Genomic DNA, 26191 nt, shown 5'->3' with positions numbered 1-26191 from the left:
TCTGATGGATTGATTTGATTTGCAAATGTAATCAAACTAATAAGAGGGAAAAAATGAGCAATAATGCCTTGTTTTTCAACTGGCAATCACTCCGCTGCCAACAAGGCTGATATCCCTGACTAAGCAGCCTTTACACAGTCTTCCTGTCGCCTCAAATAAACAAAGGGATGCTAAGAGCTTGATAAGAGGATAACAAGCCAAGTATGGATGCAACATAGAGCCCACACCTCTGAACTGTGCTGTTGCCGGAGACAACAAAAGTCAACGGCAGGAGTTGGAACACGACCTCGACAATCTTGAGAAAAATGATAGCTGTAATCAGCTCTATATCCCAATATCACGTCATAGTAAAATGGAGAACCTTTTCTTAAAGTAGAAATACTGCCATCCTCCCCAGTGGAGTCAAAAGTCTCTGTTCATAAAAGGACTTCATTCCTGGGGTACTTTAACCATTTAAAATCCAAATGGTTTCAGAACAACCACACATACAGGATTTGGAAACAACATAAAAGCTCTTTCAGCCAGATGCTGGCTCTCAATTTAGTCCACAGAATATCACAGATACTCAGAACACAGGAAGGAAGAGCTGCAGAGTGGTAAACGTTGAAATACTGGGCCAGGAGACATGGTTGACATCCGAATTAAATCACTCTCTAAAGATTTCTTCAAGACTCTTGAACATGTGAGACAGAAAAATTAAAATCATGATCCCCAATGAGCTACAACATGACATTCTCAAAATAAAAATTCAAAAAGTATTCTGATAATGTATATACTATGCATCATAGTTATAAAATACTGATAGGGACAGTTTCCTAAGAATAGTAACTTTAATAAAGCCCATCATATAGTAGGCTCTCGATATATACTTTGTTTAGTGCATGAATGAATAGGCATTCACTTGCTACAAAAATATATTACACTTGGTATTTTTGTTGGGGAAGTGAATATTACCATGTGTTTAAGAAAACGTCAAACTGAATTTATAAAGCATATTACCATTTTTGGGTATCTCAAAAAATATTCATGTTGATGTTTTGAGATAACCCAACCACCCTTTCTCAGCCCATACAAAATTTATTCAACTGTACTAGTATAGTATGGTCACATTCAAATTAAGTAATAATTCTATTCCAATTATAAAAAATTGCCTTGGCAGTTTGATTTAAAGTTTCATGGCAAACACAGATATGTCAAAACCCTCACTGAGTGTAATGGGTCAGATAACTGACCAGGTTAATTAAAACCCAAAGATTACTCACAAGCTAATTTTAACCTAATATTGTATACTGATATGCCAGAAACAGTGTTTTTTTCTCAAAGGTATCATCAGTGCTTACTTGGTAAATATGTTCAAAGATGCTATATAAGTAAGGCACATCTCATGAATTCATGTTATTTTATCCTTCTGTTGTCTAGACTACTTAGTTCTGCATCAAGATTTTTGGCAGTTGTTCCATCAACCAAACTCTCGGCCACTTTGGGCTGTGGGCCATGTTTCCCAATCTCAGTCAGGGGTATCGCTCTGCTATACCTCTCTGTATGAAATAAAAGGATTCTGAGCCATATCAACAAATTATTAATCCTTCCGAAAGGGGTTTGATCTGATATATCCACATAATATACCCAGGCTATATGAAAGAATTAACATGGGTGCTTTTTGATAATTTGTGATATACAATTGTTAAAATAAACCAGAATAACTTTTCTGTAACATTTTCCCTGATATTAATCTATCTTCAAGAAATATCATTATATTGTCCACATAAATATATGTATATATATGTATATGACGCAATTTGATATAATATAGAAAAAGTTAAGATGATAATTGCTAATATCTAATACTATCCATAAGCATGGATATTCTGTTCTGAAAAACTGTTCAGTGACAATTTTAAAAGCTTTGGGGAAATCTATCCATAAAGCCACTTTATAATAATAGCAACTCACAGAAATAAATCTGAAAAACCTGAATTCTTCCATGTTTTTCCCACAAAAGGTGAATCTGAGAAACATTACTGCTGAAACAGGCTTTGGGGGTGTGTTCCTCTTTCAGGTGTCCAAATCTGTGCTGAGAACATCCTGCCACTGGGCTCTGCCATGACACAGACACATCACAAGAATAAGAGCAGCTTGATTTTTTTTTTTTTCCCCTCAAGTGCTGAGCACATCAGGAGTGAGTGAGTTTTTCCAGGAACCCACAGCTGCTCCTTCTCCCTCTCTCCCTCTGCAGCCCAGGCCACCATGTGCCCCGGTGCAAACGTGCTGACTGGCAGAGGGGGCCCAGCACTTCAGGTAATTAATTCTTTCCTAATGTAGGTTAAGCAGGTGTGAAGCCTCCCGCATACGGAGAGGAGGTGGCTGCTCTTTGGAGACACCCCTAGAGTTACGGTACTTAATTGGGCTCAGATGATTCTCTGAAACTGATAGTCTGTGTTGCTGACCTGGGCATTCAGCTACCAACTTGCTTAAACGAAATCCACTTGAAGAAACTGGTCCTTTCCCCTTCTTGATTTTATACTATTAACAATTTGTGGTTAAGACCTAATGCCCATTCTGACAATGGGCATATCATTTCCTTGTTGGAAACAGTTATGTGATTAATGGAGGCTGGCAAAATTTCAGGATTAACTAAATTGAACCGACTATAGCTCTCAGAATTACCAACGGGTGGGATTTATCCACTATATTTTTCTCCTTAGCAAAGTACAATGAATTAGTACTTTTTGATGCATATAAAAATAATATTGAACTGCACCATAAGGGATCCAAGTGTACAACAAAAGCTGACACAAAGCCCTGACTCAGAGTTTGTATACTTTGTACATCGTCATTCCTGACTCTTGCTAAAGGAAAAAAATAATCTGGCAAAAATTAATTAAAAATAAAAGTTATGGAGTACTCCAAGAAAAAAAAATCATAGTTTTTTGGGGGGGAAAAAAAGAGGAAATTTTTCTTCTTAAGAGAAATGTCAAGGTATTTATAAACAAATGGAGGTATTATGTTCATTTACCATACAACATAAACTGCTTAGAAGGTTTCGTCAATTAAAGTGATTTTGGCAGGTTAAATGGGTTCGTCTAATTGAATTCTTCTAATTGAGGTCACTTATGCAGGTTGAAAATTGGCCTGAACCAGGGAGGAAGCAGCATGATTTTAGAGAAATAATATGCCTATCAGTGCATGGTGCTGTGGACATCTCCGGTACAGTGTTATGATATTATCTGATCTGTAAAATGCCATTGATATGGATAACTCAGGTCACTTCTGATGTCGGTTAGTACAGCTTTCTCATTAGATGTGTTGAAAATTCAAGGAAAGAGAATAATAAAAAGGTATGATTAAGGGACAGTAGTTCCTCGACTCTGTCTGTGTGGCCCCTTGCTGTGGTTAATGAGGAAAATTCATCCTGGACAAGAAAGAGGGAAACAAACAGCAAATTCCAGCTGTACCTTTCACCTTCCTCTCCTTTCACCACTCAGATAATCCCTCAACAGAAGTGACGAAACCGTCTATTAGATCTCCACATCAAAAAGTACTTCCTGATACTCCTCACACCTTTCATTCCTCCCCAAGTGCCCGTATTGAGTTGAGTTCAACTCCTTTTCTCTTTTCTTTATCCATTTCCTTTTACACATCAAAACCACACTTTGTGTCTTGAACCTGGTGGTTACTTATTCTCTGAACCTTGGTCTAACAAGGAGGTGGGCTGAGTGAGTCACATAAAAGAACACAGCCAAGGCTGATATTCTTGGGGGGTTGGGGGGGAAAGCATACAGCAAAATTGCATGGCTTTTCTATACTGAGGTTTGTGATCCAAAATTATTTCAAATTCTCCTTATAGTGACGAAAAAGCTCCATTCTTTAACACACACACACACACACACACACACACACTACTACAACTAATCCTACCAAAGCACTAGCACTATCAAGTTAACCATTCTATTTTGTGTAAGATGACTGGAACATTTCTCTACCAAAGTAATTAGGTTACTTTCTAGCTTTCACTAATTCTGATAGGCAAACTTGGATTATGCAGCTATTTTTACCTCCAATATACAATGTATTATACCAGAAATTATGAGTTCAGCTAAGTAATATTTACACTCTCTTAAAAAATAGTTAAATTTTTTTTTTAAGAAATCACTTCTCCATGTGTTTAAAAAGTGCTTTTAAATTACTCTGTATTCTACAGAAAACTGTTTCTCTGATGCTTGAAGTCTCCCGCTGCCACACAATTTATATCTCTTTCCTTTTGCTCTTTGTTTTTCAGCCATTTTCCCTGAATGTCAAAGTCAATTTAGTGCATTTCACTTTGCTGAATAAATCAGAGGCGAAATCCTTGCTAAAAGTGAAAATTTGATTTGCTAAAAGGAGCTTAGGGCAACTATTAATCAATATATCCAGAGTGTCAAAGCCAAGGCCAGGATAGACACGCATTCATTTGGAGATTGGCTGAGCCAGATAAAGGGGGACGCGGGGGAAAAAAGTGCAACCAGCCCACTGAAGGGAAGTGGGATTAGGGTTGGAGCGAGGGTCAAAACAGAGCACAGGGAAAACAAAACATGCCACGCGTCCTGTTCTGCACTCCTCCCCCAGTTTTTCTTTTAGAGATGGAAAAAGCTATCTTAATCAAGCATTTCAGCATTTATGGATTACACTAATTATGCCTGCTTTTATAAACACTTTTCTCATAAGACCCCAAAGGCTTTCTCTCAAAAGCCTCGAGAAGGACCTAAAACTCAGAGGTAACAAACATCTCTAATTAACAAAAATAAGAATCTCAGGGGGAAAAAAAAAAAAAAAAAAAAAAAAAGATCTGATCTGGGCCAGGTCTATAGGATGCCGATATTTTAAGAATCCTCCAGTAAGTTTCAGGCTGTTTCAGGTTTCTGAAAGATTATAATGTATAGTGAACTGAATGACTGGACTCATCCTGTTACTTTATCATTCAAAAGAGCTTTGCAATTGCCATGAACTTGCCTGAAAACGATAATATATTTTAGGACACAATGCACGTAGACATCCCCAACACTCAGGAATGTAACGTCGTTATGTTCAGAAGTATTTCAAAATCTTTCTCTAGGTAAGCTGGTTCAAAAGTTCTCATTTTAATCTTTTCAAAATGCAGTTCAAATCAAGTCACCCTCAGTTAAAAATTTCAACAGTGGCCCACTGCCTTCAGTATAAAATCTGTTTTCCTTAGCATGAAATTCAAGGTTTTCCACATGGGCCCTTTGCTGATGTCTCCAGCCTCAAGTGACATCTTCTTCCCGTCCTCCTCCTTCCATGTTTGCGTATAACTCCGTGGGAGAACACTACCTCACCATTCGGTTATAGTTGTCAGCTTATCTTTCTGAATCACCCACCGCACCGGGAAGGTCTTAAAAGCAGAACCTGTGCTGTATTCATGTGTATAGTATCCTTAGTGCACAGCCCTGACACACAGCTCATTAAATGCTTACGCAAGGAAGGAAAGGAAGCAAGGAGAGGAGGAGGGAGGAAGAAATTGATTCAATGTTGAGTGGTAGAACTAACATTTTTAATACGATTGTAAGTCTTTCACAATTACTCCCTTCTGTTCCGATTTACCTATAACTGTCAATCAAATTCAATACCCAGTGATCTGAACACAGTCAAAAAGGAGGAGTGTCCAGTCTTAGTAACCAATCATTTAAGGACTTTTCCAACTCTTCACACGAGTAGCTAAACAGTGATTGACTCATTTCACTAAAATTTGTGATCAGGGATGTCTAGGGTACACTATCGATCAAACACCCTGATTTTTATTCACTCAAAGATGAGTCATACATTTTCTTTTTTATTCACTCTCCTTCCCTTTAACCATTCATTTTGTAAATGTATAGATGAGATTTAAAGACGGGGCAAATATGTTACATTTGCCTTAACTTAGTATGAAATGCAGACAGGTAATCTGGAACAAATGACAAAGAACAAGGAAGAAGCAGACAAGGAGTGGAAAGAAAGACATGAGGAAGCTACTGGTAAAAATTCATTTAAGTTATATATAATATGGGTCTAAGTAACAGTACCAGCAGCATGACTCAAAGTTCCTGACTCTCAAGTTTGCTTATCTATAAAGCAGGACTGACAGGAGTAAAACCAACCTATGGAATTATGGATATCAAATAAAAGTGTGTAGAGGTGCTTTGTAAGCAATAAAGAACTGTGTAAATGTTAGTTACTTTTATTAAAGTTTAATCTCATGAAAAAGAGTAAAGCTGAATAATTCAGTTCTGGAATTAATAAAGTTATAAACCAAAGAGATTATCACAAATATATACATATATATATATTTATTTATGCAGACATAGATACATGATTCAGGGTAGGTGCCATATCACATTCATCTTTTAAATTTCCCGCACTACTCAGTGTAGTGTTAGGTACCGGCAGACACTCAGATACTTAAGCTGATTATTATAAAATTATGGTTCCACTGTGATCAGAGGTATACAATGGCATGGCTATGTATAGATGGCAAATATATTTTGGGGATGCCTAGTAATAAGCAGAAGTAATGCTCGGATAAAGGTCACATGCGCACAGGAAATTCAGCATAATGACAGAACTGGGTATAAGGTCAAAAACAACGGCACTCAGTGGTGAGGTTAGGTGTCTGTGAGCATCTTTAACAATCTGTGTGTGTCTCTTGAACTGGATCTCTGCCTATGAAAATTTATTCCTTCTTTGTTGATCTACTTTTTTTTTTTTCCTAGCAAGGGTAGCTGCAGAAAATGGAGTCCTTGGGTGGTACTCCAGATTATTTTTTTCACAACATATTTCCCAACTTACTGATTTCTATTATCACAGTTGTGACTTCAAAAACTCTATTAAAACTGATAAACTTTCCATTATTTTGGAAATTTGACCAAGGAGGACAGACTAGATTATTTAGACTCTAATGGTCCTTCCCACCTAGGACAAAATGATGACAATATCCATACAATGATTTTCCTGGTTAAATAAGCTCCCTCGTCTATTAAAATTGATGTTTGTTCTGGATATTTTTTAAATGGCTTTTATGAATACTAACTTTTTGGATCACTTGGTTTTAATTGCAATAAAATGATAATCTATGTGCAGTACCTTGGAAATAAAAATGAACACTGAATGCTTTACAATTATTTAGATCATGCTTGATAAGTCAAAAATTAATTATGCATACATATAACTCACATGTGTATTTTTTTCCTTATTTGATTTTCACAGTATAACTGATGGTGAGAGTAGTTAAGTGACTTACAAAAAATTACCCAACTACAGTTCAGGTTTTCTAATTTTACTTTCAGAATTATTCTTATTAAACACAACTACAAGTACACAGGTATACAACCACCAGGTACATTAAATATAACCTGCAAATATTTCATAATTGAATATTCTTATAATTTAAACAGTCTTATTAAGTGCCAGGGCTTTGGGTCTTACCTTTAACTCTTCTCTACTTAACTAAAAGACTTAACTACTTCGCAGTTCTAAAATCATTAAGTTACATACACAAAAGCAAGATTAATCCTGAGAAAAGAAGCTGCCCTTGCTTTACTTCATTCATAGCAAAGTACAAATTACAGCTACGTGCAAATTTAGTTCTGTGATAGGATAGAGGCTGGGAACTCGGAGGCAATTAACAGTTTTGTGCTATGCATATTTCTAATAAACCAATCAATAAATATTTATCAAGCGCCAATGATACAGATTCAAAACAGAGTACTAGGTACTACTTACATGTGGTATAACTCACTCTTCTTTAACCATGACCTGTTTCCTACACATCAAACCATACCCACATGTATGTTTGTGTGTATATATATGTAAACTATATACAATATTAACATATGTGTGTATATATTAATATATATTTATTTATTTAGATACTCTGTTGCCCAGGCTAGAGTGCAGTGGTGTCATCGTAGCTCACTGTAACCTCAAACTCCTGGGCTCAACCGAGCCTCCTGTCTCAGCCTCCCAAGTAGCTGGGACTACAGATGTGTGTCACCATGCCCAGCTAATGTTTATATTTTTTGTAGAGATGGGGTCTGAATCTTGCTCAAGCTGGTCCTGAACTTCTGGGATCCTCTTGCCTTATCCTCCCAAGTTGCTAGGATTATAGGCATGACCCACCATACCCGGCCTATACATGGAAACATATTTTTCATTACAAATGGAAACATAATCTTACAGTAATTATTTCTGCCACTTTTTTGTGTGTGCTTTTGCACATATCCTAATCTCTCAATGGTGCTACCAGTTGAAGATACCCACCAATACTCAGTAATGAATATTTTAAAAATGAAACCTCCACGACTTTGATTGTGGGATAATATAATCTTAAAAATTGGTTTCTACATAAAATTTTTTAGAAAAATACATACGTCTTCAAACACATTGAATATATATTATATCATTAACAATAAATATTCAAACAGTCTTGAGTATTCTTTTCTAAAACTTATATCCTAAATGGAGAAACAGTTTATCCATATTCTTTACGGATTTCTGGCATTGCTGGAAAAGTCCAAATACTTTTAAGAAAATTATAAAAAGCCAAGTCAATGAGCAATTTTTGATACATTCTCCTAACTGAATGTTTTTACGAAAAATGTTTCAGGGTAAATGGAAAATGTTGGTTTTCTACAATTTAGATTTCTGTTTCTTAACATGAATAAATATGCTTAAAGACTATTTGATCACATGAGCCCTTAGTGTGGTTTTCTTTTAGAGCTGAATATCTCCTGCCTCCACTTGGTAAGAAGAAAAATTAGGGTTCTTTTTTCTGTTTGCTATCATTACAATAGATACCATTTTAAAAATGTGACTAAGAGGCCCCCAAACTTGAGCAAAGTCGTCCTTCTTCAATAGGTAATTGTTTAATTTGTCATGTTAAAAATAAACAAGCTGACTTGAAAGTCTGCCATGTTGGAAAAGGAAAAAATTTTTCTAAAATGCATTCATTCATTTAATTGTTAAAATACCTTTCTGTTTCTTTTAAAGTAAGTCGTCTAGCAAGATCCATAAATACATTTAAGCCACTTATATAGGTCAGCTAATATGGGTTATGCTTTTTTAAGCACCATCTGACTAAGCACATTCTACACTTTGCTAACAAAGTTACAGTACATAATAGTATTTTAATCAACCCCAAAGAACAATAATAGATCTGACTGCTGGGCTGATAATTGTCTTATCACACCCTGTGAAACCTAGCTCTAATATTTGACGGGGCCTCCATTACTTGGCAACCAATTCTAAAAAAGGCCAACAATGGAGAGAGAATGAACTGGAGTGTGCAGTACCTCCGTATCTACATAAAAGAGATTAGAGGCGACAGCGTTCCATTTTACAGCTCAATCATATTGTGTTAGCATGCGCTTATCCGAGCGCGGACGAAATTGAAAGAGAAATAAAAAAGAGTCAGGCAGATAGGAACCAGAAAAGCGAGGCATGAGCAATTTCCAAGGATATAAAAGGATGCTAATGGCTGGGCCCTGTCATTCTTAAAAAGGGCTATTAGGGCACCATCATCTGTTCTTGTGCCCTTATGCTCCTCCAACTAAAGTCAAGCATTTTCTAAAGCCCTTGTGATCTTTTTTTCTTCTATAGATAAAAGTATGGTCATGTTTCATAACAACACACTTTCCCATTTATATGATTTATTAATGTAAGTCAACTAATTCTATTTACTGATAAAAAAAAACTCACCCCATATGTATTTTTTTCAATGTTTTCTTTTGTTGAATTCTTCACTTTTTTATATAGCAAAAGCAAGTGTACAAAAGTACATTTGAAGCAGTGCAGAAAAGCTACTGATCTTATCTTAGATGCGAAACTTAATTTAAAATATATGTGTGTGTGTATGTGTGTAATTACACACACTGAGAATAACATAAAGAGAATAAAGGTTTAAATTTTAGTGTTTCGAAACAAGACTTCACTTAAATTTTAACATAAGCTTTAGAAAAACAAAGAGTTTTAAAGTTAAGACTAAGACAAGTGAAATTCCAGTTTTGATTTGGTTTTAATTCCAGCTCTGGCCCTAGTCATCAAGACTGGTTCACGTTAGCAAGAACGTGATTTTACTTTTTATCAAGGCAGAAATGTGACTTTAATCTTTATTTTCCCTTTGTCTTTACTTCCCTATTCAGTGCCCCACAGAGCTGCTGTGCGGTCCAGCCCTGCCCAACCTCCCTGATCCCAGGCTAAGCCGGCACGCTTGATGTTGTAGCACCTTCTTCTTCTATCTCCAAACACTGTATGGCATAGGTATTATCAAAAGAATTATTTTTTTTAAATTTCAGTTAATTCTTATTTTTCTAATCCCTCTCTGAAAAGCCAAGATACTCCTTGCAATCATTTTAAAACACCCTCGGGTCTCACGAAAATCAGAGCCGTGAATCATCACTCCACAGTGAACTCCTGTGGCATTTGCCATGAGGAGAGACTAACGTCAGTCCGCACCAGTTCTAAGCCTCAGCTTAAGACTGAACACATAATCGTATAGTAATTGTTTCCACCACTGGAAACGGTATTACTCATAGTTATTTAAAGTTACCATCTTTACAAAAGTCACTAGCGCTCCTTCACTGTGACAAGTTCCTTTGTGAGCTGACATTTCTACTTAGATGCACAAATGGACCTGCAAATTTATTATTAACTTTCTTTACCAGAAGGCTTGGAAGGAACTGTTGACTTTTATTGGTCTTTATTATGGTATGTCTGTATGATATCAAAATATTGGCTGAAAAAATCTTTTAATTTAGGGAAAACTTGAGCAGAATTCTCTGCAATAATGGGTTTGGAATCATAGTGACATAGCCTCTCACGCTGTTGCTGTTAATAACAATGACACTATCATCATTGTTATTTTGAAATAGTTCTTTCAATCAAATGCAATTAACTGGTGACTAAAATATCCCAATTCTACTCCAGGAAGCAATGCTGAATGTATGTTTTGAAGGTGCTGAATACATTTGCGAACTTTTGCAAGTGTTTTTCTCTCTCTCTGTCTCAAATCTCCCTGTCTTGGAATTGAGGACAATAATACCTGATTCCTGGGTTAGAACAATGGTTCTCAATTGTGAGGCTGGCTTGATCTTGCCTCCCTGAGGACATCTGGCAACGTCTGAAGACATTTTGGGTGCTACTGGCATGTAGTGGGTAGAGGCCAAGGGTGCTGCTAAACATCTTACAATAAACTGGACACCCCCTCCCCACCACAACACAGTCCAAATCTAATCCCAAATATCAACAGTTTCAAGGCTGAGAAATCCTGGGCTACAATAATGATATTTTAAATATGTGTGTACATATGCATATATGTATACATATATAATGATATAATATATTAACATAAATGATATAATATATATCAATTGTCTTTGGACACTTCAACAAATGTTAGTTTTGTTTCTTTCTGTTCTGAAACCCTTCAAGAACACTTTCCTTCCTAATAAGTTTTCATGTACCGTTGAAGCAAACTCTGGCTGCTCCTACTGGCATAGTTACCAAAATGCCCTAAGAGCTTTCAGTACAGCCCTTCTAAAAAATATTTTTCTAAAAGTCATAGAGATGTAATTACAGTCCAAATGCAGTATCAACCATCACACGATCAAATTCTCATCCTCCTTTTAGATGTAGTAATCCTTGCGTAGGTGTCTTCTAAGGAATACACTCAAGCTCACCTATTTAACCAGTTTTGACTTAATTTAGGGGGCTTTATTAGCAAACAGTGTAAGACAAAGTAGCTGGTATAATACAGAGTGATGTTTAAATTAGTTTACAATTTGCTTGGCCTCATCTAGAACTGAAACGAACAAAGCCATTCAGAAATGTCAGCTGTGTTGCTAACCACTGTAACAAATTGTCGCCCAAACGCTGCACACCTAATGACTTCAAATTAGCTTCACTGCGATATAGGCTGACAGTTCGTTACGACTGTTAGCAACATAGCTGGCGTATCATGACCAATAAATTGGTTTCAGTGTGGGCTGGGAAAGGGACTTCCATCAATTTGATTAAAGAAATTACTGTAGCATTCAAAGCATAAAGACAAACTAGTTTTAAGGAGACAGAAATAAGTTAACTGTACCAGAAAAATATTGCTCATCGTTCAAAAACTTGCTTATAAACTATTTGAAAAGCAAAGTTCAAACAAAGAAAAAATAATGCAAGCAGAGTACTAAAATTCTCAAAACTTATGATCAAGTATATGTTTACTAGTATAGGATGGGTCAAGAAAAAAAAAGTAATAGAATATTTTAAAATATTAACTTTAAGTTACTGTGTGAGAAAACTTATCATGTCAGTTTAACATTTATTTTTATAAGTTATATATAAATTTATGATAAATATCTAATTGTAAACCAAAGCAAAGCTTGTGAAAGTTATATTTGAATAACAATTCAATATAACTAGCCACCATGATCAACAAAATGAGTGATTCTTAAATGGAAAAAAGTACATTAGACTACTGTTGACAAAAACATTTTTTAAAGTGAAAAGAAAAAATAGAAGTATTTCCTTAGGAAAAAGCTCAGAATTTTAAAAGGGATAAAGGAATGTTTTTAAAAGTTATATTCTCTTTATCTTACATTGGCAATAGGACCTTTATATATGAAAAAATAACAAGAGCTCAAGGTAGTACAAATACATATAAAGGTTTTTTGATTCCATTAAGATCAGCAAAACTCTGAATTAAGTGTGATTAAAAACAAACATAGAGATTTTTAAAAAACCTAATGAGAAAATTTTGAATTTGCCCAAATCTGCATACATAACCTAGGGAATTAATTGCAACCTTTTTCTGTTCAGAATATTGTACCTGGAATATGCTTCGCCCATCCAATGATCACCACCAACTCTCTGTCGGCCAAGTCACACAGTGTAGTGAGGGCTTTGATGTCACTGTCGGGGACAGTAGGGTCAGGCATGGCATAGATCTTCTCCGGTTCAGCCACCAACAAATGTGAGACAATCTTGTTATCTGCAGGATCAGACCAGAGCACTACAAGATCACTAGTAGTATCATCCCTCTTTTATAAACCCTAATGTATTTTGTGTTTTGAAAATTAACTCAAATAGCCTATAATAAACCCCAAATATTCCATTTATGGTTTAACAAAGGCATATTAAACAGTGTTCAGGAAAACTCATAGCAAGAAATAAGCCACTGCAGTCATAACAATGCATGCCTTTCTTTGCTCCACCTGCTTTTGTTGGCGTGAAGCATCTGTCTTGCAGTGAAAATTTTTGTAGCAAACAGATAAGAGAAGTTAGATGCTTTCTGGGTTTGCTCTTTTGATTCTTAAGTGGGATTTGGGGAAGTAGATTAAATAGTATACAACAGTTTTACAATAAAAACCCACAGTAAACCACTGAAATATAGACCATAATGTGGGAGGCAAAGAACTACTAATACCCATAGTCATAATGGGCGTGAAAGTCATTAATTGTCTTAATTCCTTTAAAGAAGAGCACAGGTCAGAGCCCTTCTGCCTGGGTGAATTACTGACTCTATAACTCTATCTCCGTGGGATGCATTAAATAGGAGTTTCTTTCTTTTCTCCCCCTCCCCACACACCCAGTCAACCTTCCAAATATAGCTACTATCAGTTTTCATAAAAATACTCCTACTTAAATTCCACAGTACTTTCTCTTCTGAGTGTCTAATTCTTTAATCCTCTGTTTTCATCTGTTGTCCTTCGTTCATTCTCCGGTTCAGATTTATCTGTCTGAAATTTGTGATATATGTTTTTAAAATCCTTCATAAAATAAACACTAGAGACAAATGGAAAGCATCACATCAGATGTGTTTTATTGCTCAGGGGCATGTGAGACTTTATGGAAGGGGTTGTAAAGCCTTGCTAACACAATGATTTTTCTTGGTGGCCCTGTTTTCAATTTCTATGTATAACTTTAGATTTTACACTTTCCTCTAAATGAGGAGATACAAATGGGTAAGAATAACCCCCCATATTTAAGTAGTCTGTGTAGTATTATTGTAGAAAACCAGGGAATTATATGGGATTCTTTGTGAATAAAGCCAAAGTTTCCACTGTGTTTCCCAGACCATTTGCCTTTCACTCTAAGTCTTATAACTTTTTTAACCTGAAATGAAAAGACTTCACATAACTTATAAATAAATATAGCATTCTTTTAGTCTCCTTTCATGAAATAATGGGACTTATCCAAGCTATAATTAACACTTTCTCTGACATAAAATTTTTAAAATTTACTAATATGGCTGCCATATTAATTATATTTATTTCAAATAGTCAACAGATAACCAGTCATTTGCAGCAGGCCTCAATTATCAACAAATTAAATATGCAGATTTGGGAGGAAGTATTCCCAAATACCATATTTTCTAGGGAAAAAAATTAAAAATTAAACAGAAATTCTTTTTAATTTGCAGGATCTGCAAAGAATGACATTTGTTTCTCATATATGCTGCAGAAACAACACCCTGTATTTTAGTTATGCTTGGGAAGGTTTCAACTTCATTGCTCTGACAATGCAACAAAACCTGTCAGCAACCACTAGATTCTCAGGATTAGAAGAAAATGCAATAATAAAGGGCACACAATTGTAGCTGGAAGAAATCATGATTCTAATTTTTTTTTTCAGTACAGGGAAAAGATACAGTTTTTAACCCAAGTCAACAGATACTTGACTTGCGGGTTCAGAGAAATTTGGTTGAAGCTTAGAAATTCCCCTAATTCAGAAAATGGAATAGCCGGCAGCACAGTTTCTAGGTAAATCTTATTTAATGTTTCCCTAATTAGAATCAATAGGACCCAATTTCCATTCTTGGGCCTTTGTAGTACACAATCAGGCAGGGTCCAGAAATCTCCCCAGCCACTTTCTAGGCAAAGCCCAGGCACAGTCTCTTGACACTTATCTGACAGGATCTGAAAATTAAGTTTTATAAATGTTTGTTACAAAAACATACTAATTGGATGGACTAAGGAAAATTAACACAGAGGCCTTTAGATAATGAGTAATGATTTATTAGGAGTCCTCTTTATCTCAGACGAATGAAGCTCACTGAAATTGCTGTAATCTTCTTAAAGGTACTTGACAAGCTACTTCCCAATATCTCAGGTTTACAAAGAAAACCATAGGTGTTTCTCTATTATGTCAACTTACAAATGGGCTGGCGTTCATTTTTCTTTCAGTAGAGGAAATTTTCAATGGTTTCAGTCAATGTTTGCATATGATAAATGAGACATGGACAGTCTGTATATTATTGAATTCAGAAAAACTAAACCTCTAATGAAATTAAGCATTAGTGTTTATTGCATTTTATTGTATTATCAGAAAGTTTTTTATTATAATGTGCAAAATCTGCTTAATGCAGTCCTAGATTGTATTTCCAGAATGCCAAACAGCTTATGCAGACGGAGGAGAAGATGCCAGATTGGACAGTTGAAGGTATAATCAACATAATGTTTTTTGGAAAGGCAAAAGGAAACTATGCCATATGTTCACTTAAGCTTTAATTTTATGTAAAACTGGTTGTTTTTCCTTTGACATAGCTAAAATGTCCTTTCATTTACAGCTCAGGGTCTGTTTTATTTATTTAACAGATTCCCATATGCTCACATGTATGATGCACAGCAGTGACCCCTCCTGGAGAATCTGAATTAGAAGTGGACACTTTCTCTTCCCTTGAAAGAGGATCACAACTTACCCATGCCTTTTCTGGAAGTGCTATAGAGGCAACTTCCTACAGTGAGTGTTGGTTGTGTCTTCTTAGACAAAGACAGCTGACTGTGAGAATTGTTTTCACCAAAGCACCTCTCAGTGCTTAGTATGAATCCTACGCATAAACATCCTAAAATGCTAGCTCGGTTGCACAACTATTAACGGATTTTTGAGAAAATGGGATACAGTTATTGCCTCAATCTATATTCCAGCTCTTTTTTAGTTAATGACAAAGAGAATGGGGCTTGCATTTTAGCAATGTACCAGTCATCTTTTCAAATTGCAACCTGGCATCATAAAACCATGAGCTCTTTAAAAACAATTCATAATGCCTATAAGGGCATCTCAGATGGAACCAGCAACCTATGCTTGTTATTAGTAGGGCCCATTCTTGTTTTAATCTATTGCTAGCTAGTGTGTTAACCTTCTATAGCTCCAAATTAATGAGGCCCCTAATGTATTTTCATTGGGAGGTTGAGCAGTCAAACTCATTTACTTAGTGAAAACTACAAAAATCACTTTCTTGTGAAATCTGAGACTAACAGCTCCAATGAACTAATGATCATAGTATGATCCGTTTTATGTACCTCTGCAAATAAAGATAACCAGTAAATGTAAAATTCACACTATATAAGCTATGCATTAAAATGCTGATGCTCCCACAAAATGACTAGGTGACAAAAGGCTGGGGAGAGAAAACCACAAACATCTCTAAAAGAAAAAAAAAAAAGATAATTAGCTGAGTTGCTGTTGCTCCTCACAGACAATCTTTGGGAACAGAGCCACTGTTCTCCAACAAAGAGAAGTCTCCTTGGAGTCAGTATGGATGGGCATGCCAATGCTGACGTACACAGAGCCAACTGGGAGGATTTCGTGTTCTGGGAAGCCAGACACATCTGCTGTACTTACATGGCTTTTTGGCTGGCTGAACCAGCTGAGGGTTCAGGTATGGGCTGTTCTCCGCATCTATTCTGCGCTTATACTTCTGCCGACCTCCACGTACTCTGTCCAGACGCACCCCTGTGGGCAAAGACAGGCACTGGCTTACTGTTCAGGTAAACATCTTTGAGACCAATCAAATACATAGACAATATCCCCAGGGGCGCTTTGGAGACAGACAGTAGACTGCAGAATGGCCCCGGGGTACGAGAAGAACGGAAAATAAGTGGTGGCTAAATTGAAATTGCCAGTGCTTGAAAAACAGATATGCCAGCAGATAACAAACCTGAAAGATATTTTTTTGCAAGGCCATTAAGGTTACTATTTGCACATCAAAGAAAAGATGGATTTCCATGTGAATGAATACAAAGAAGCTGTTATTTGGGTAGTTTCTGAAATTAAGGATATTGGCGTTTTGTATCCTCTTTATCAGTCACTCCTGAAAGCTCAATGTGTAGGACCAGGTAGACAGTAGACCAAGAGCTATCCAACCCTCCTCCAGTCTGTCAGAGGACTCCATATGGACTTGGGAAACTCAATAAGGAGCATCCACAGGTGGGGGGTCGGTGTCACACTGCACAGGATTTGGTCCCGTGCAAGGCTAGAATCGTTCCATATTAAAACGTCAGTATGGCACAGAAGGGGAATGTTATTTACATTTTGGCACACGTTGGCATTCCCTGTCATAGGTGAGAAAACAGAGAGCAGGTTTGGGCTGAACACAGTATAGAAAGAGGAGCTTCCTGAAGAAAGAGCTCAGAAGGCTAGGATATCGAAGGAAAGGCATGTTAACAGGAGAGAGCTGAAGGGCGAAGCTGGAAAGTAGGCAGAAGTAGACCAGCATGAATAAAACTTGTTTCCAAACAGTGATGGGCTGCATCAAGATTCAGAAAGGTATTTTTGGCAATGGAGCTAAAAGATTAAGGAAAAAGTTAACAGGGAAAGAAAAGGATTAAAAGTACAGGAGAGTTTCCTTCATGTGGGGAAGTACTTATTAATAACCCAGTTTCCAGTCTATATTTGTAAAGTTTAGGACATGACCATATAAATCTTTATCAAATAAAGGGACAATTATTTGTAAGAGTGAGGAGAGACTGTTTGTGACATTAGGTTGTACCTTAATTGCTATAACAGTGTAACATTTTTCCATTAATAAATTCAGCCATGTAATTCACTGTACATATTTTGGCATTTCTCAAACTGTTTAGGAAATAGATTTGGTTTAACGGCATCATCAGTATTATTATATTATTGAAAGGCCTCTCAGAGCCATTAATATGCAAATGGACTCTGTAAAATTTTAAGAGGAAGATATATAGCATATGAAACATTTTGCAAACCAATTTAACAAAAGAGCCTGTTTTTTGGAATACTTATGAACGTCATGTGGAACATGTTGAGTTGTGGGTTATCTGAATTATATGAAACAGTTTGGGAAAAGCTGATACATATCTGTGTGAATGCTTACAGTGAATATATTACTCAAATGCTAAGAATTATTAGTGATCCATAAGATAAAGGAAAACACAATTTTTTATATTATCTTAATACTACTACTTTACAAGTTGATTATCTTTTAGTGGAACACACAAACACTTGGTTCCAGATAAAGCCTGAATTATTATATTGAAACATCAGAGTACAGTTTAAATGAAATCAGGAGACTTCAGGAGCAATTAAGTAGGTCAGACAAATAAATATCAAAAACCAAAGAAGTTAGGTACAGTTTTTAAGTATTCATTGAAAATTGTCATGCATGTGGGTCACAAAGAAGCTACAGTTCCTTATTGCTGCTTTTAAAGCACTTCATGCCTATAGTTAGAGCCATTCGTTTGTTGATCTAATTCCTGATGTCTATTTTTATTGCATCTATATTTACTAAAGTTCAACACCTTCTACTTCCTTCCTCTTTTATCCTGTTTTCTCTTTTCTTCATCTCTTCTTCTTCAAAACTTTCAAGATATTTTTCCAGTTTAACGCGGTCGCATTTTATCTGAACATCGAAGACATATTCAAACCTGTTTCATTGTAAGAGTTTTTAAAATTCAAAATGATATTATAAAATTAAAAGCATATGACACTAGTTATATCCTCAGATGTCTGTCATCCAATTCCAATCCAATGAGAACATTTAATCTGATATTATTAGAGGTGTGAAGAGAAGGCAGGGGGAGGGGAGTAGCGGGAAGAGAGAGAGAGAGAGAATAAGGACAGGCAAAAGCTAAAGAGAGAGGGAATATTTTGGGACATCTTTAAAGTTGTTGGAATGAAGATAGCTCACAGAATAAATCGTGATTGGGCTCGTGGTGCTTGTCAGGGAATGTGTTCACCATTAGCAGCATATATTTATATACTGAACTGTATAGTACATATCCTCCAACCCAGAGTCAGAGCTGGTGAGTTTCTGACAATGGAGTTTGTCCACTATGAAGGCCCATAGAAGAGGACTATGGCTGAGTGACTTGACTCAAGGTCCTGGCAGGAAAAATTTGGACCCACAGTCATATCACCTTAAAGCCACCAATCAGCGTAGCCAACTGGGCCAAGTCTACCGAGAAAGTGCAACACTGAAAGCTAGTTATTACCTATTACGAAAAAAAAAATACACATCATCAATTGACAGAATTTTTATTATGTATTATGGCTGTTCATTCATTTGTAGAGATATTCTTTAAGTATTGTCAAATACTTTCCATTCCAATCCCTTTCAACTTTGAAAACTGACTTTCAAAAATATTCATATTACTTTCTCCATGCTCCTCTAAAATCTAAGAGGGTGCTTTATTATGTTCCCCCTCTACCCTTTCCTGTGCATGGGTAGATCAATAACTACCTGTCTATATATTCGAGAATCCATCTTGTCCTTCCATTCATTCCTACTATACATCTATCCAGTTTCTAAATATTCAAGACTTTCCCCATAAGCCATGATTTTATACTTCATTCCCTAAAATAAAGATCAGTTGGACAAAGCATTCTTTTATGATTTATAATTTTATTTATATGATACTCAGTAGAATAAAAAACATTAGATATCGATACTCATAAAAAACAGATTATATAATTATATAGTAAAAGTTGACAGAGACTCAATTTGGAGAAAAGTTTTCCCACCAAGTTTAGATAATAATTAATGGCAAACATTTCTAGAGTCAATATATTTTAAAAGATTGTAATAATTAATACATGTGAAATTTTCATTCTCTGTCAAAAGCAGGCAGATATTGACAATTTCAAACACTGAAACCAAGTAAGCAATATTTCTACTGCTTTTAATCTCTTTTCAAAATCTGGAAAATCTGTCTTTTGTGCATTGTCTAGTAGTATTATTATTATCATCATTATTACTTGGTTTAGCTGACTTCATGCTCAGTGAAATCTTCGAACCAAAATCCTGTAACACAGAGCTGCAACTACTTTTACATCATACTACAACTATTCTTCAGTTTATTTAATTACTTTGGGGGGAAAATACCACCCCGTAGTACCAGTTCCCTCCCCGACCAGGGACAATCACATAAACACACCTACATACAAATGACATAGATCTAAACGTTAAATCAGCTCAAAATATATCTTTAAACATGTGGACACAGCTTCTCTCTCTCTCTTTTTTTTTTTCCAGTAGCCTGAAAAAACACTTAACAGCCTCTTTATTTGTATATCTTTGAAAACAGGTTTCATGTGAGTCATAATAAGATATAGACTTAAATTTAATAATGTTATTTTAAATGATCTGATAAAATACTGTACAGAAATTAGGATATCTCTATAACTTTTGAAAATGATTTTCCAGAAAAACAAAAAATTAAAAATACCGATACCATTAAAACACCATGTCACAAATGAGATAAGATTATAGGAAATCAAACATCAGATTATGAAAAGCATCTCTCACAATTTTAAGAAGACTCAATGGAAAACAAACTGTATAACTGGGATATAACACTTGCTATGAGGAAGCTAACTTCATAGCGAGAAAAGGTAGATTGCAAATGACAAAAGTATTTAGCCAAAGACCAATGCTACTGAAATTTAAAATCCTATAAATCAAACACATTGAATGAAAATTCTACCTTACCTCTACTGCAATTGCCTGGATATAAACTTAAGCCATGATTTCTCATTAGTAGGAATATATGCAAACGATATGTTGAGTTAAAAAATAAATATATATCCATTAAAAAATTGAGAAGAGCACAGAGAAAGAGAAAGATAATAAAAACCACCAAAGAAGAATATTTTTTATATACTATTTGTAACTACAACTAATTTATAGATAATTCTTGTATTCTCTGGCCTAAAATTTTTAGCATTGCATATATCAAAATTAGGTATAACTAATTGTCAATCTATAAATTCCCGTGAGTTTGGTCCATTATCTGTAATCATGATTTTTTGACGGCTAAAATTTCTCATTTTCATGTTTTTGATTGTGATAATACTTTATTCTTAAATGTTATGTAAAGAATATGTCAAAGAAAATAAAGCATAATGTGCAAGACAGAACGGTTCAGTTCTTTTTCTGGCTTTCTCAATAAATAGCTCTGTAAACTTTGATGAGTCCCTTAACCCTATTTGCTTTTCCAAATATAAGATGGATATAAAGAGAATATCCTCCCTGATGTTTTGCTGTAATGATTCAGGAATATTATGTCACAGATATTATACAAATGTATATTTAAAATATTTTATAAACCTTAAGGCCATATACCTAGAACCAACTGACCTTTGACAAAGCAGACAAAAACGTATACTGGGAAAGGATATCCTATTCAATAAATGGTGCTGGGAAAACTGGATAGCCATACACAGAAGAATGAAACTGGATCCCTCTCTCTCACTATATACAAAATTAACTCAAGATGGATTAAAGACTTGAATGTAAGACCTAAAACTATAAAAATTCTAGAAGAATACCTAGGAAAAACTCTTCTGGAAATTGGCCTACGCAAAGAATTTATGACAAAGATCCCAAAAGCTAATGCAACAAAAATAAAAATAAATAAATGGGGCTTAATTAAAATAAAAAGCTTCTGCGCAGCAAAAGAAATAATCAACAAAGTAAAGACAACTTACAGAATGGGAGCAAATATCTGCAAACTATGCATCTGACAAAGGACTAATATCCAGAATCTATAAGGACCTCAAATAATTCAGCAAGAAAAAAACAAATAAGCCTGCTTAAAAGGTGGGCAAATGATATGAATAGCCATTTTTCAAAAGAAGATATACAAATGGCCAATAAACATATTAAAAAATGCTCAGGCTAGGCATGGTAGCTCATGCCTATAATCCCAACACTTTGGGAGGCTAAGGCAGGAAGATTGCTTGAGTCCAGGCATTCAAGACCAGCCTGGGCAACACAGTAAGACCCCATCTCTATGAGAAATTTTAAAACCTGGGTGGGAATGGTGGCCACCTGCCTATAGTCCCAGCTACTGGGGAAGCTGAGGCAGGAAGATCACTTGAGCCCAAGGAGTTTAAGGCTGTACTGAGCTATGATTGGGCCACTGCACTCCAGCCTGGGCCAGAGAGTGAGATTTGCCTCTAAAAACAAACAAAAGAGAAAGCTCAACATCACTAATCATAGAAATCCAAATTAAAGCCACAATGAGATACTACCTTACTCCAGTCAGAATGGCTATGATTAGAAAATCAAAAAATAATTGATATTGGTATGGATGCAGTAAAAAGGGAATGCTTATACACTGTTGGTGGGAATGTAAATTATCACAACCTGTACAGAAAACAGTACAGAGATTTCTCAAGGAACTAAAAGTAGATCTACTATTCAATCCAGCAATCCCACTACTGGGTATCTACCTAAAGGAAGAGAAGTTATATCAAAAAGATATCTGCACTTGTATGTTTATCACAGCACAAATCACAATAGCAAAGAAAGGGAATTAAGTGTCCAACTGATGAGTGGATAAAGAAAATGTGGTATATGTATACCATGGACTACTACTCAATCATTAAAAAAAAACGAATGAAATAATGTCTTTTGCAGCAACTTGGATGGAACTGGAGGTCATAATCCTAAGTGAAGTAAATCAGGAATAGAAAATAAAATACTGCACGTTCTCACTTATAAGTGGGAGATAGCTATGAGTACACATGGTCATACAGAATGGAATAACAGACACTAGAGATTCTAAAGGTGGGAGGGTGGGAAGGGGTGAGGGATGAAAAACTACCTATTGGGTACAATGTGTACTATTCAGGTGATGGGTGGTGGTGGGTATACTAAAAGTCCAGACTTCACCATTATACAATATATCCGTGTAATAAAACTACACTTTTACCCTCTAAATCTATTGAAATGAAATAAATAAATAAAATATTTTTATTAACCTTAAAATGCCAAGTAAAAATAAGGAGGTTTTCACTACATCAGTATTTCGTTTAGATACTGTTATATTATCTTATTGAAATATATTTTGCATCGTGATCATTTATTGAACATCTATCTACATGGCATTTGACATTCTATCTCCCCTCAATTCTGTAGGTAAAAAGATTGGAGATATGGTGGAGTTGTAAGATAATTTAAAGGAGAAAAGCCAAAAAATTAATACTATTTGATGTCTAAATGATTTATAGAAATATGTGGTATCTCATTTTATTTACTGTTATTCTTGTCACTAATATCATTTAGATATGTGATTATCTTAGAAGAGATACAGCAATGAACCAAAATTTTATTTAAAAAAACGATGCTTTCCCAGAGTTTAGCTGTAAATACACAATACAAAGTAGAGAATTTATAATTATCCAATTAACCTAACATATTTAAAAGATTCAAACTAACCATTTTAATAGGAGCAAACAACAATAATAGTTATGATCAGAACCTGGGAAATCCAACTTTGTCATAAACAAACATCAGTATAATCCAAATATTTCCCCTGAAGATGACAAAGCCTATCTCCTTACACTTTTACAATCTTAAATACAAACAATTTCTGTTTGGACTTCACTTGTAAACCACTTTTGAAAAAGTTTAAAAATAAGATTTCTCCCAGGAAATAAGATACCCGCAATGTTCAACGTTTGACAGGATTTGAAGTTAATTAAGGCAATTGGATTTTTTATTCATGTGGAGACTACCATTATCTTTTTTTTTTTAAAAAAAAAAAAAAGATTTTAAGAGTTGGCATTACCTACCTAATAGAACATTTCACATTGCTTTTTCTTCCAAATACTGCATGTGCCTACATTGCCACAAGGGAATTATAAATCTTATACATTGCCAGAATTTACAAAACTGAGAAAGGAAGAGTAGGGCAAGGAGGAAAAAAAAAAAATGCTGTGAGGCAAATAAACACCAATAGAAGTAAAACAGTTCAGCACAAGGTCTTCTTAGGTCAGCATATTTTAAGCCTACATTTTATGCCCAAATGCAATTTTTTATAATATTCTATGGTCCAAAGTCAGAAGTATTTTTACATTTTTAATAACACAAAGTCAGAGCCATTTCATAGGATAATAAAAAAATCTCCCCTTTAGAGAATTACACAAGGATACCCTAGCCTGCTTTCCTAATTTAGAGTAAGACATTTATTATGTTGCCCCCAAACAAAAGTTTCTGAAAAGCATTACTTGATACAGACCCCTGGAAGACTTAAGAAAAACGCAAATGGTCACATTAAAGTGATACTTTTAAATATTTTGAAGGTAACTAATACTAAATAAACAGTTGTGTTTATTATCAAATGTGGACTGTAGCTGAATACGGGCAGTGGACTGGAAAAGCAAGACTTCTGGACTAACTGGGTAAAAGGGATGAGAACTTTTTCCTGCACCGTATGTCTTCCTGATACTGCAGATCCCTTTGCTGCCTAAGACAACCTCCCTCCTTCCCTTGAGGAAAATAAATTTCTAACGGCGCCCTTGAATTCCCCTGAGATTTCCGCGAGGGACCCATCATACACAGAGGACAGAGCAAATCCCTTTGAGGAGCGGTAGGAAAAGAAGCAAAGGGAGATTAGCAGTATCAGACACAGCAGCAGGAGTTTTAGTGGCAGCCTCAGACCGGCTTCTCCTTTGGGACAATATCCCGACAGAGTGCGCCAGTTGAACCTAGTGTAGCTGTGCATATTTCAGGCTTCTCAGTAAGGATATGAGTGAAAATTATTTGCATATCCACACGTATACTCCAAGGAGAATCTGTCCTCCCTTTATTTAACAATATTAAATTCTTGAGGATCATATGAAACAGTAAAAGAAACCAACCTCTAGATATTTTCTCTAATCACTTTGCCCCTTCTCAAAATGGACAGTGATAATATTAAACATGGCTTCATGATTTAGATCCTTTCTTCCTGTTTCAACAGTCTTTGACTCCTCAAACCTACCTCTCCCTGCCAAGCAGTGTCTTCACTGTTAATTAACTGAATCAATCTGTGCATGAAGTGTCTTGGAATACACCAAAATAGTAGCCAGTTACTAGCAGTCGTTGGTTATTGAGAGCTTATTATATGCTAGACGAAGAGTCAACAACTGTACATGTATTAACACATTTAATACGTATAGCAACCCTATGAAGTGGGTACTATTATTATCCCATTTTACAGATGAGAAAACTGAAACTAGCAAGAGTAAAGGCAGAACCAGGAGTGGGAGTTGGGGAGAATGGCTGCTGAACCCAGGTGCATAAGCACTGTGTTCATACTATTTCTCTGCCCATCAAAGTCTATTTTTGGAAAAGAACATTTGGCATATATTACAAAATCAGAAGTGCAAGCAGATAAAACCAATTATTAAGGGAAACAATACTTGCAACATGACATGGGACACACGTAAAAGGTAGGCAGAATGACGAAACTAGCAGGAGGGGAAAAAATACAATATACACTCTTACGCAATGGAAAGGCTATTTTGCATCTACAACTCCATAGGGGACTTCTTAGAGTGATGAGACTGTGAACAAACCAAAAGTGATAAAACGATTCCATCCCTCTGCTTTTCCACTGACAGCAGAGATCTTAATTTCCTTGCTCCTGATTCTTCCTCAAAATATCCCTGCGAATCAGACAAGGTGTGTTTTGCCAGGGTCGTGGAGGGACAGTAACATTCCAGCCAAATTTTAGAGTTCAGAAGGGAGGCCCACAGGGCTGATTTTCCACTAGACTCCCCGGGCCAGTGATTACATTTACTTGTGCTGGAGTATCACGACAACAATTCAGGAACTTTGGAAATTGCATGGTTGCATGTAGAAACACTATAATGTCTGATGATATAAAAGAGAAAAATCACAGAGAGAGAGAAAATGCATATCCATTAGGCGGGCATTTTTTTTTTTTTTTTAAACTGAGTCCTCAGTCACTAAAAGAGATAAAAGCCATGACTCACATTAAAGCTTTCTTGCTCTACAGATGAATTAACAATTAGCAAGGGGAAGTCTTTCGTTTTGGTCTCCTGATAGCTATCTGGACTATTAAACATGTGAGGCTTGCATAGGAAATTACAAAGCCTTCCCTCCCTTTCAGATTCAAGCTAAGTTCAAAATACAGTT

General features: G+C 35.7%; 1 protein-coding gene across 3 annotated transcripts in view; it reads right to left on the bottom strand.

The window, feature by feature from the left end:
• The window catches only part of ESRRG (estrogen related receptor gamma), a 169339-nt gene that overhangs the window by 41413 nt on the left and 101735 nt on the right, over positions 1–26191 (bottom strand). For 2 of the 3 annotated variants that reach the window (XM_069459314.1, XM_069459316.1), the window contains 2 exons: positions 16642–16752; positions 12848–13009 (listed from right to left, as the gene is read on the bottom strand). In XM_069459314.1, coding sequence (XP_069315415.1) covers positions 12848–13009; positions 16642–16752 — 273 coding nt within the window. Of the gene's footprint in view, positions 1–12847; positions 13010–16626; positions 16753–26191 lie in introns of all 3 variants that reach the window. The other variant, XM_069459315.1, reaches the window with a different exon arrangement.

This window comes from Eulemur rufifrons, chromosome 27 (genome assembly GCF_041146395.1).
Source record: "Eulemur rufifrons isolate Redbay chromosome 27, OSU_ERuf_1, whole genome shotgun sequence".
NCBI lineage: Eukaryota > Metazoa > Chordata > Mammalia > Primates > Lemuridae > Eulemur > Eulemur rufifrons.
This window is presented reverse-complemented; position numbering and strand designations above follow the sequence as displayed.